This window comes from Aedes aegypti, chromosome 3 (assembly GCF_002204515.2).
Source record: "Aedes aegypti strain LVP_AGWG chromosome 3, AaegL5.0 Primary Assembly, whole genome shotgun sequence".
NCBI lineage: Eukaryota > Metazoa > Arthropoda > Insecta > Diptera > Culicidae > Aedes > Aedes aegypti.
In genome coordinates this window covers 51,323,714-51,336,945 of record NC_035109.1, presented here as the reverse complement: position 1 = coordinate 51,336,945, position 13,232 = coordinate 51,323,714, and the positions used below count along the sequence as shown (strand labels likewise).

At 34.8% G+C, this 13,232-nt stretch overlaps 2 protein-coding genes across 2 annotated transcripts in view; one reads left to right on the top strand and one right to left on the bottom strand.

Moving 5' to 3' along the window:
* LOC5574518 (putative U5 small nuclear ribonucleoprotein 200 kDa helicase) overlaps nucleotides 1–9,545 on the bottom strand; it is a 45,079-nt gene extending 35,534 nt beyond the window's left edge. The window contains exons 1-2 of the mRNA XM_021852521.1: nucleotides 9,381–9,545; nucleotides 9,093–9,256 (exon numbers count right to left, since the gene is read on the bottom strand). Of these exons, the coding sequence (XP_021708213.1) occupies nucleotides 9,093–9,256; nucleotides 9,381–9,425 (209 nt within the window). The 5' untranslated portion in view covers nucleotides 9,426–9,545. The remainder of the gene's footprint in view (nucleotides 1–9,092; nucleotides 9,257–9,380) is intronic.
* Nucleotides 9,546–9,632: 87 nt separating this feature from the next.
* Nucleotides 9,633–11,892, top strand: LOC5565018. Its single transcript, XM_001649308.2, has 4 exons — nucleotides 9,633–9,866; nucleotides 10,999–11,438; nucleotides 11,497–11,650; nucleotides 11,710–11,892. The coding sequence occupies exons 1-4, from the start codon at nucleotides 9,728–9,730 to the stop codon at nucleotides 11,823–11,825; spliced, it is 849 nt and encodes a 282-aa protein (XP_001649358.1). The 5' UTR covers nucleotides 9,633–9,727; the 3' UTR covers nucleotides 11,826–11,892.
* Nucleotides 11,893–13,232: the final 1,340 nt, after the last annotated feature.

Genomic DNA, 13,232 nt, shown 5'->3' with positions numbered 1-13,232 from the left:
TATATATATATATATATATATATATATATATATATATATATATATATATATATATATATATATATATATATATATATATATATATATATATATATATATATATATATATATATATATATATATATATATATATATATATATATATATATATATATATATATATATATATATATATATATATCAATTTTGAATTTACCTGATATATCCGAACCATTTTTATTAGCTAGATATAAAAGAACATAAAATTTCACATGTGCAGTATACTATATATATATATATATATATATATATATATATATATATATATATATATATATATATATATATATATATATATATATATATATATATATATATATATATATATATATATATATATATATATATATATATATATATATATATATATATATATATATATATATATATATATATATATATATATATATATATATATATATATATATATTATATATACACTTATTACCATATGTTATTTATAATGCTCTAAATTGTTGAATTGACCTCATCCTCCTATGTACCCTACCCTACTAACACAATCTCCCTATCCCGTGACGTCTATGAAGATAGTTTGGGTTTCCTGTATCTTCTTAACCCTCTAATACCCAACCCCGCGTTCAGACGGGGTACACTTTGGAATTTTGTGTATTTTTTTCGTAGCTCGGAAATCAAAATGATTTTATTTTTTTTGACTTAAACCTTGACTCATAACACGCATATAAGAAAAGTTTTTTATGACTTTCGAAACTCTGATGTATTTTTGAAAACTGTTTGAAAAATTGTATTCTTACATATTCTTCCTACAAATGCCTGGGGTTCATTTAACGTGTAATATAAAAAACCGAACCATTTATATTTTTCTACGATCAACCTATCGCAGAAGAAGAGCTTGATGGCATTCAAATAATTTCAAACCTGTTTTTCGGTTAATTACACAGAAAATAAAAAAAATCCAGAAAAAAATAAAAATTTAAAATTTTTAAAAGTATCGTAAAAACTTGAATTTTTATTATTGCTAAAAATCAGTAAGTGTTTAAAAATAAAAATTATAAAATTCAAAAACCCAAATTCATAGATTTGCGAATAAAAATAAATCATTGTCCAAAACGTGTTTAGATCGATTTTAGATAACTAAATATGATATTTAATTCGAAAATGAAAATTTGGATGTTAGAGGGTTAAGTAGACGTTGAGCTAACATTCCTTCCTTTCCCCCAGCGATTGTAAGGACGTTGTCAGGTGTACAATGTAATACTTTTTTATTTGTTTCTATTATGTAGAAAACGACGTTCATCCCAGACGTTTTTTTGCGACACTACATATAGATTTCTCAAAACCAATAGAGTTGAGCATTGTACAGCCACCCACGATCTGTACAGTCGTTAATGCTATGCTATTTCTAATAATAAAATTATGATAATTAAGCGCAATAAATTTAGATTATACACAGAAAAAGAACACTTTCGAACAGGCTACAAAAAAAACTATGAATTTTTCCTCGTTATAGAACTCAATTCCTGGGAGGACCTTTAGAACTTAAAAATATATAGATATAACTTATAAAAAAAAGCTACGTATGAATCCTTGAAGAAATTCTTGTTGTTTTCTGGAAAATCCGTAAAAGAATTTCTTTAAAAACACTGTATTAAACTACTGTGGATTTTGTTGTTAAATTCCTTAAGGAATATATGAAGGATCAGTAACAATTGTATAAATTAGTGTAAAAATTTCTGGTGGAAATCCTGTGATAGTCCCTGGAAAAATTTTTAGAATGATATTTGCGGAAATTACCGCAGGTAGTAGCACTGGAGTGCTCAAGAATTTTCCGGAGCATATTGTGTTGCATTTTTTCTAATAATGCCTTGCAAATAATTGAAACATTTCTGGAAGATCTACAGAGCTCAGGTCTGTATTCGAAAATAAATCCCAGTACAAATTACTAGGAAATTCCTGAAGCTTCTCCTCAATGAATCTGAGAAGCAATTCCAGAAGAATCAATGGAATAGTTATGTAAAAATCTATAGAAATTTCTTTAAAGTCTCTAGAATTTTGCTCCAGGATTCACTGCAAAAAACAGGAAAAAGTGACTATAGGTACCATTTCCATTTAGAAAAAAAAATGTTAAAGTCTTTCTATTGAAAATAGAGATTGTTCAAGAGACTTGCATTGGAATATTGGCCAATTCTTTAAAACGAGACCTGCTGCCTATCATGCTGTGAAAATCTTCAAAGCTGGTAGCGGCTAGACAGTACACGCCCTATTACCGTGGGGTTAAAAAAACTCAAGTTTTAATCATCCAGGAAAAAATAATGTGTGATTATTTTTAAGTTCCATATATTTTCCACAAATATGATTTGTGTTTTTTTTTTAATTTTAACCATAGTTATAGTTGATATTGTTAAACATATCATTATTTAGAAAACCGTGCATCTGAACCCGACTGCCGGGTGACATTTTGAAACATCTCTCAATTGAACGAATGAAGCGCATCATAATTCAAACTTTTGTATCTAACAACGTCTTGAGGTTTGTATGATCAATGCGGGAAATAAAATATCTATTATACTCAACTATTTTGAAATTATACAGTATTGGACAAAACATTTGCAACTTTTTCTATTTTCCATACAAAATGACCAACTTTGATAAACTATATCTCAGTTATTTATGGACCGATTTGAATAAAATTTTCACAGAATATCAGACATAACTTGAATTTCAACATATATTTTTGAGTGATTTTTCCAATCACAAGTTGAAAAGCAGTAACGGTTTGACTAAAGTGATTTTTTTTTGACGATTTTTAATAATGAACATAACTAAACATATTGAAGGAATAGCTTCATGGTATCTTCAGCAAAGTTGTAGATTTTGACGAGATGAATGAGTTTGATGAAGACAGATTTTGTGTAGGGCTATCAGATTTTGAGATAAAAAGTTTTGTATTTTTCGTCGAAAATTACACTTTAGTCAAACCGTTATTACTTATAAACTCGTGATTGGAAAAATTATTCAAAAATATATGTTTAAATTCAAGTGATAACTGATGTTCTGTGAAAGTTTCATTCGAATCGGTCCATAAATAACTGAGATCTAGCTTACAAAAGTTGGTCATTTTGTATGGAAAATCGAAAAAGTTTCAAATGTTTTGTCCAATACTGTAAGTGAAACACGGTATTTGGAACTCAGAAGCAATCGTCCTCTAATACCGTGTGTTGACACCAGGTGATTGCATTCTGAAATTATTTTTGTTTGTTTCTGTTTGCAACTTAAGTTCAAATTTGTCATGGTTTTCTCAACACTACTTTGAATGCAAACGTTTGTGAAAATCGTTTAGAAAAATAAATAATATTATAAGCTTAAAATCCACATAATTCTCAAATACACGGTATTAGGCAACACACGGATTTAGAGCAGGTCACGGTACTATAGTAACTTATCAACATGGGTGAAACCAACATGTCATGTAAATTTGAAATTCGGTAAACTGAAGTAATTTGGAAAATTTATTTGCAGTCCAGAGGCAGACTAAACTGTTTCTAATGGTTCGTTCATAGAAATCAGGTTATCAAACTGCAGTAAGTACGTATTATGAGTGGCGCGAAAAATTCTCACGCCGGCTATCTTAAAAAACGCTTGTAGATCGCCGCAGGTACTTCAAATCGTTTTGGTGTCTTCTGCGCGATCATGCCTTGGACAATCAGGAATAATCGCGCAGAAGACACCAAAACGATTTGAAGTACCTGCGGCGATCTACACGCATTTTAAGAAGTTTTCAAAATCACCGTTGCGATAAATAATCGCGCAATGCACAGTATATTTACTTATTTATTTTTTTTATCTTCGATATAAAAAAAACATCGCACAGACAAAAGTAACTTATGAACTAATCCTTATTGAAGTAGCGTTTCCTAGATCTGCGTAGACGGTTGCGAAGATTTCGTAAATCTGCATTCCACCACGGCTGCCTTTTGTGAGAATTCCATTTGCATCTTTGCATCGGTACATATGCTCGAATGATACCAAATAGTTCATCGTAGAACCGCTCAACGGCCTCATCAACTGAATCTGCGATCGATAATCGACTTCAATCAGCCTGAAGAAGTCGCTTATTCAACACTCTCAAATCACATCGTTGAAAATCAAACCGTTCAAATTCCTCTTCAATGAGTCTTTGCTCAACATCCAACTTTAAACAAATCGGTTTGTGATGTCTGTTCAAAAACGTCTGCATATGCTATACTATTAGCAAACACCAAGTCAAGTAATCTGTTATTGTCATTGACGAAATGATTCTGCTGTTGCAGTCCAGTGGCTAATAATGATTCAACTAACAATAGTTCAGACTCAGTTGATGCGTTCGTAGGTAGGAAACAGTTCAAATCGTTGTCGAATTGCCAGCGTAAGTTTGGTAAATTATAGTCACCCAAAACTAGAATTTTATCACGCTCCTCAGTCATCATATTTAGCTGTTGCATGCAGGTAGAATGCATCTCGTAAAGCGCAGGATCAGAGTTAGGAGAGAGATAAACTGCACATACATAAACATTTCCATCCTCGAGTTCAATGCGAACTGCTGTTTGCTCCAGTGCATCGCCACCTGAACAGACAACAGCCGAGCTTTTCAATTCAGTTTTAACACTGATCAAAACACCACCTTCTCGGCGATGTTGGCTTGTGTTGGAATTGCGATCACATCGATACAGTTTGTAGCTTGCTAACTACAAGTCAAGAATATCGCTTTTCAACCAAGCCTCTGTAAAGACTATGACGTCATAATCGCACGAAACGAGAGCAACGTGCAGTTCATTTGTTTTGGTCCGTAATCCTCACACATTTTGGTAGTAAATATTCAATGAATGTAGTGCAGCAGATACAGATGTAGGGCAATCAGCTATGATCGGTTCGAGGTTGCGAGTTTGCTCGGGTAAATGTATGTTCGACGAAGAGACGTTACTGTTGTGAGTTACTTGGCGAGCTGGAGTATGGGCGAAAGTTGGAGTGTTTTGATGATTGCTTGGAGTCGAATTCGCGGAAAATTATTCCTTTCTGCCACGACGAACTTTGAAGAGCCAGATTCCTCAACTGCAGACCAATTCCGACTTTAAATGAAACAAACCATATAAACCATCATGACAAAGTGCGCTTCAAAATATTGCATTGGATATCTCCTTCCTTATTTCCTACGAAACGAATATATGCTAGGTTTTTGCTATAAAAAGATTAGGTAGAAACTTCTGATAGAGATGCTTGTATAATTGTTACTTGTAAGTGTTACTTGCGAATATAAGATGATGATTTTTCAGATGTCGTAGAGATGAGAAACGATTTTTCAGGAAAAATGTAGTAAATGAGTTTGAATGTTGAATTTTATAGAGACAATTGTGGAAAAATTGCTTACCGTGTACGCACCTAACTTTGCACAGCGCCAAACATTGCGCATTTGGATGAAGAAGTAAACCTCATATTACAGCAATATTATTTTCCTAACTAACGATCCTAATTAATTATTCCATGAAGTTGAAATCAAATGTAGAACAATTACTATTTTTCCACGATTTTTCCAAAAGTGCTCACAGTTAGGCCCAAGGTCTGCCCAGCCCATATTCGCATAGTCGACGTAAGCGCCAATATGACCAAAATGTATTGTAACCTAATAATACACTCAATGGACATGCGAACAACACTTATTTGTTCTAAAATATTTAAATTATATGAAGAAAACGATATAACATGAGCGCATACACCTGCTTTTTCGAACAAACACACGGTTTGTGTTGCGTTTGTTCGGATAGTTTAGCATATAAACCAGGTTGCTATGACAGTGACCAGGTGTTTACGTCAATTCATCCATATAATAGCCCATCCAACCTACTGATTGGTCGGATAAAATGATGTATGTGTTTTTAGATGACAAAAGTATAAAATTAATCAAAAATCTCCTTAACTTTTGGATTTCAATCTTTAGCAAATGCACACAATGTTTGACCGAAATTGTTAACAGATTCAAGAATGCAGCCAGTACAATGATAGTACTGGTAGGGTGTCCGGCCATTTGGCCGAATGACATTTGGCCTAATGCCGTTTGGCCGAAAGAAATTTTGGCGAATGCCATCTGGCCGACCCGTTCGTTTGACCGAATGCCGTTTGGCCGAATTACAAACAAAAAAATAATTTAATTCTTACAAAGCTGATGTGTAGGATTCAGAAGAGCGGCCCAATTACTGTGATGGAACGTCATGTTTGAGAAGACTCTAAACTGATGATTGATTCATCTCTGGGTTACCAACGGTGTGCTGAAGTTTAAAGTGATTTACATTGATTCTTTCGAGTTCTACTGGTTTCATTACTACTGGCAATAATGTCGCTTATATTTTAATTGGGAATTTTACCTTCTTTAAAACATCGGCGGTTGTTTGTAGTTATATATAACGAATTATATAACGAATATTTGCATTACACTTGCCTAGATTTTCATACGATTTTTCCTTCTTTTGACCAAAGGATGTCCTTTCAAGAGAAAAGTATTTCTCGTAATAATTGAAAGGCTTAGAATACGTTCATGAAGAGTTTTATTCAAAACACCATAAGCGTTGATGGGGATATCATTCTCTTACAAAATTAAGATTGCAACCTGTTTGCAAAAAGTGCATGTTAATTTGATTGCTAGAACTATGAAATAATTTACTAAGTACGATTATAAAGACCTTCATGTCCCTTGTAAATGCCCTAAATTTTATGGCTCATAAGGTAATCTAGAATGCCGTGAAAAGCATACTGCAATGTGTCAAACTTGGGTATCTTTGGTACTACCGAGGGACCAAATGCAGTACTAGAACTGGTACCCAATCTGAGCCCGAGTGCGACGGACCTGGAAGGACTAAAGTCGTAAACCGTTCAAGTCACTGTCAAAAGTTGATTACAAACGCAATGAGAAAAACCTCTACTGGCAGATATTGCCGCTAATAGAGAATATGAATAGTTGCTTACATTTAGGATGTCCATCTTTCAGCTCTAACTGTTTCTTGAACTGGTACTGAAGAGCCAATTATTTGTACGTCTATTATAATTTATTTTTATTTAGGAGTAAGCTGTTCTTTGAAATCCAACTTTGAAATTAATTGAAAAATACATGATAACAGAAGTTCACTATTGTTTTCTTTTTCGGCCAAACGGCATTCGATTCTCGATCATTCCAGGATTTTGTAATGGAAATTTCCTTGAGTTCCCTGGGCATAAAGTAGCATCGCATCTACCACGCGATGTACACATATAAAATAGCAGCTTTGGTCACATTGGCCGCATTTCTGATGTCTTCCGGAAATTTGGTTCCCTGAGAAAGTGGACACAAACGTACCTATCAGTTAAGAAACAAGGCTTACGAAATACCAATCCTTAAGATTTTACGTATCAAGTATGTTGTGGATTATTTTAATCGTTTTCGGTCACATTGGCCACGTCCCGGAAGCCTTCTGAGCTCCTAGTTTTCTCGGAAAGGTGGCCATTAACAAACCAGTCATGAAAAAAAGCTTGCAACAAATCTATATTCAAGATTTGATGAATCATGTTGGGGTGCTGGAAACTTCGGGGTACCTGATTCTATTGGGAAAGAGACCATAAAGTCATTAAAATAATATTTTGAAAATTTATTGTATGAACACGCGCTTGTTTCCCTGTTTGCACTGCTGAAGATGATACAGCTCAAACTCCTACTTCCTAACAAGAAAAAAAAAAACTATGAAATTTTGAATGAATTCCCATGAGAATATCTTAAATTCCTTCAAAATTCAGAGAAAAAAAAGCTGGGGAAGAATTTTTGTGAAAATCCTGAAGAAATTTCCGGTGAATACCTAAAAAAAAACTCTCAAAGAAAAATCTGGATGAATTACTGAAAAACTATTTGATGAATCATTGCAAATGATCCTGGGAAAACTCCCGGAGCGATTTATGTGGAAATACCTGACGGAAATTTTAAGGAATTCAAGTAAGTAGTGAAGAAATCCATTGAATAATTGTTGGAGGAATTTTTACATCAATATGAGAAGTTATCGCTAAACCACTGCCCAGAAATAATTTTAGCGTAACGTTTGGCAAAACTAAAGAAGGAAGATGACGACATTTTTGAACAAAATACCGGAAAGTTTCCAGAAAAATTCTGTGAAGCATGCAAAATTTTGTTGAATTTAAAATCTAGAACTATTTTAGATAGTTTACCAACGTGGTTTTAGATTACTTTAGTACACCTCCAAAGAATTTCTCCAGATTCCAGGAGCTTTTAGAAAGCAATTCTTGCAGTAATAACTCCAGTATTTTTAGGGGTTCTACAGAAAAAATTATACGGATTTCGCATTTTTTGATATTTTTAAACTATTCAATGCCAAGAAGTTTTTCTAAAGCTTTTCAATCACATCTCAAGAACTTTTCAAGCGGAATTGCTTTAAAAACTACCAGTTATTCTTCCAATGAATCTTGCTGAAATCCTACCAAATATATTTTTTAGGGAAGCTCTCAATTTTTTTAATAATATTTTTTGAAATTCTTGAAGGTATAAAAGTTGATCTCAAGAAATATATCCAGTGATTTTTCAACGGATTATTTTGAGAAATTTTACAGTTTCCTTTAAGGATTGTCCGAAGAAGTCATCCATAACTTTTACAAATGATTCCTGAATGGATTTATCTAACTATTTATCCAGAGATCCATCCTACTCTTATACCTCTAAAAATTTCCAGAATGTGGCCAATGTGTACAAAAATGTTTGAAATGGTCTTGAAAATACTTGTTCAAAAAATCCTGAAGATTTACTCTCTGTATCTGTAAAACATCGTTTACTTGCTGTTAGAAGTTGAGATGCTAGCCCAGTATTTAGTTTCTTGATCATTAGATCACATTCTTTTTAGCATAGTGAACATTTCAGTAAAGAAGACCCGCTACTAACCCTGTAAGCATCCCATGAAAAATTATTGAAAATTATAAGACAATAATTGTTATTTGGGTTTAGAGAGACATTAAAATAGTAACCAGAGAAACTTGCTACCAGCCCTCCCCGGAACCCTTCCATCGATACTTACTTTGCCTTCCGCTCTTCCGTCTTCTCCGGTTTGGTTCGCTGCGCTCGGTCTCCCATCCGGGTTCCCTCCAACTTTCCCACCAGGGACAGCACCTCACCGGTGGCTTCATCTCGCCGTGGCCGCTCGATCAACCGCACATCCGCTTGCAAGACCAAGTTCGAGTTCTGGAATCGAAAGCCAAAAGAGGACAGATTAGGAAACGTTTTCCAGACGCTGCATCCATCTTGACAGCAGGTTAGTGCGTCGCAGAAAGTTAAATCGATTTTATCCCACTGAAATCGTACTTACCGCTTTGTACTCGTACTGCAGCTGGCGTGCCGCTGCGTCAGCCATGATTTGCTACTATTTTCACCACTTTAGCATGCGAATTTTCTGATAATAATTGCAATTTTCTTCGCGTTTCAACCAAAAACCGCACTCCAAAATTTTGTTGTTTTGACTTTTGACGCGCACGCACTTTTGACAAACCGGTCTCGCTTATTTACCTGGTCATTTTCCGACGAAATTCATCCAAAATGCAGCTGTCAAAAGTGCACTTGCAGCTTAAATGAACTGCGACTGAGAGTTCGGCTTGTTTTGATTCCCTCAGCTGGAAGTGCGTCTCTGTTATTTCCGTTTTTTCACTGTGTCCCAGGATGAGTGTGGTCCAGTCGAACATCTCGACCACGATCCGGAGCTTCAACATATCGGACGACATCCGAATCGAGGTGAAAAAGTTCCGCACCGATGCCGGAATCGACGAGATCGACATCGAGGAGGACGAGGATGATATCTGTAAGATTCTTAGTGGGGAATGAATTCTGTGTTCATTGAGAGGCGGAGAAGTTCATTGGTTATCTAGGGTGGGCGCGTCAGGTTTGGGCCAAGTTTAAATTCCAAGTGTGATTCGTTCCACATTTTGTGATTCTTCGATCCGTTGACCACTGCAAAAAACTGAGTGCCATATTTTGACGCCTAATAATATGCGCTATATAATTTGTCTTTCCCGTATGCCTCAACATTTTGCAACAACAATTTTGCCAAAATACTCTTCCAGAAGTATTGACCTAAAATTCGTAATGCGTATTATTCTTTAACGTTCATTCAAATATTCTATTTAAAAATTTTAGCATTTAAAAACAATTCAGAAAACATCTCAGAATCACCATCACATACAGGCAGTGTTGTTCAGACTCATTTCCCCGAAAATAACATTTTCCGAACTACGAAGCCACGAACTACTACAACCATGCTCTATCCTCCTAAGATAGAAAAGCAGATGGTTAAGCTTGAGTACTGCACACAAAATCGATCAATTTTGATCCCAGAGAGCCACAATTCAAGTTTCGGTAAAATGAAATGAGTGAGTGCGAATCATTTCACCGAAACTTGAATTGCGGCCCACCGAGATCGAAACTGTCGGATCCCATGTGCAACACTCAAGCCCAACCACCTCCCCCTCCATCTCAGGAATACAACGCACAGTTATAACAGTTCATGGCTTCACAATTCAAATTTCGGGGAAATGAGTCTGGTCAACACTGCATACAGGGGTAGCAAATCTATAGATCTTTCGTAGCTATTTTAATGCCAGTTTTTGAACAGTCTATTTTTTTATTCTAGGCAACCTTTTCGCCAGGAATTTGTTCTTGAAGAAATGCTTCATGATATTTTCTCCAAAGATTTATTTTAAAATACTTGCAAGAAATACTTCAACTTTTGTTTGAGCTGTAACATTTTGAGAATACACACCCACCCCTCCAGCGTTATGAAATTTATGAACAGGCCTCAACATGCGCGGGTTCATGCGTTGTTCCAAGAACTTACATCCCTAATGTTGCCCTCTATTCGTTGCTGGATCTTACAAATTGCAAGAAATTGATTATAATAAAATATAAAATTTTTCGATTACAATTCTCCTTTCCAGCCGTCATCCAAAAAATAGCGAAAACCTTTTCCGACCCCAACGAAACCGAGTTTGATCCGGAAACCCTCAAATCGATCATAGCCCGGCTCGATGGCATCGAGAAGAATCTGGAAAATATCATCTATATGAACGCGCAGTCGGACAGCATAAGTGCAGTGCAGATGAATGGCCTGCTGAATCGACAATTTATTGCAGCTGGTCCTCAAGGTGCGCTAACCATGGCAAGCCAATCGCCTCCAGTGGAAGCGATGCAGGTGCAAGACGAAATCGTCGAGTTTGAACCAAATCGCATCGAAATCGATTCCGATGATAACGATTTGATTGGCGAGTTTATCGAGCAGGACGAGCTGAAGTTGGTGGAGTTTCCCATCAATCGGGTGGACGATCTGCGCGAACTAGAGGAATCGATTACGACGGATCAGGAGTCGTTTGTTTCTTTTGTAAGCGTTAGATGAAATAAGAAGAGCAGACTTGTTGTAATTAATATTTATTTTTTAGGTGAACTTCTTGAGCGCAACCATTCAGAAGCACAGTCGTAATCTGGAACCAATCCTGAGGGATTTTGTTACAGAAAGTTTAATTAACGAGCTTGGATTCAACGATGCTGAAATCAACATGATGTCGTTCTATATATTCAATCAATTACTTTATGGTATGGATTGACGTTTGTAGTTTTCAATGTTTTTAAACTAAACCAATAAGCTATTTTAGATGTTTGGAAAACGGAATATTCCACCATGAACGACTACCGGAATCAACTGAGGAAAATTGCGTGTAAAATACAAAACCGTAATCGCGCTACCAGAGGAAGACAAAGATTAATTTAGTATGTAATTAAATGTAATAAATAACTGATACAGTAATAATGTTATAACACTTACTGCTTAAAATAAACATTTTCAATTAATAATAATTCCGTACTTTGATCACAGACAAACAAACGTAACGTTTAGGGCTAATCGCGAGCAAAATTGACTTATAAGTGCATGCAATGGGTGTGAAGTGGGAAAGGGCCCTGTGATGCTACATACACAGATTTACCTGTAATTGGGTTGTTAAGTGATGAAATATTCACAGTTTTTTTGTAACTTGATCGAAAGAGCATATTTTTCAAAGTGTAACACGATTTTACTGCGCTTGAATATCTTAATTTTAATATAGTAAATGATAAAAAAAGATTTTATTCCGTCGACTCAATGACATTTCTATTTACATTATGACAGCTCGTCTCGAAGTAAAATTTGCCGAAGGGTGATTCAAACGCGATTTCTTTACTAAATTCAAATGTGATTTAAAAATAGTTCCAGGCCACGAAAAAATATGAAATTTTGGATTCTGGCTTAGTTTTTAACGTGGAATCAGAATATGTAAAAAACAGGATACCCCTAAACAAGCCAATTACACAGAGTTTTCCCTGATTTGCCTACAGATATCTGTGATCACAGATTTTTTAGATAAAAAAGATGTTTAAGATTTAAGGATATTTCACGAGTTTATGCCTCGGTTTTCGAAAATACAAAACAGAAACGCCATTACACTGTTTAGTTTTTCTCAAAAACATAAGTTTTTTTTTAATTTTTAGAGACAATTATGCTTCTTTAATTTACTTTTAATAGAATAAATTAAAATTGTTGACATGCCAAGAACACCCATAAAACGTTCACAAAGGTTCTAAACCTAAAAAATGGGTTTTAATGCGACACATTATTACCAAGATTTTTGGAGGTTGACTTAAGATAACAAAAGATTTTTTCTGCCGAAAACATAGATGAGAGTCTGGAAAATGTGGTAATACCAAAGACATATTAAAGACCTCGATGTCCCTTGCAGTTGCCCAAAATTGTATGGCTCGTAAGGTAATCTAGAATGCCGTGAAAAGTGTACTGCGATCTGTCAAACTTGGGTACCTTTTGTACTACCGAGGGACCAAATGCAGTACTAGAAGTGGTACACAATCTGAGTGATTGGGCTCAACTCAGTGTTGCCACTTTTTTCAGTCTTTAATCTGTGTTTTCGGCTGAAAAAATATTTATTTTATCTTAAGTCTATAGTGGATATAATTTCCATTGTATATATTTGAAAAAAAAAAAACGAGACATGAGTTGCAAATGTTTAGCGTGTGTGGTACAATTCGAAACATCCAATAAAAAGAAAAACCAAAATGATGCGATAAAGAAGTTGGTATGAAACGAACCACGTATAAGGGTTATGGTAGTATTTGTATGCCTTTCACT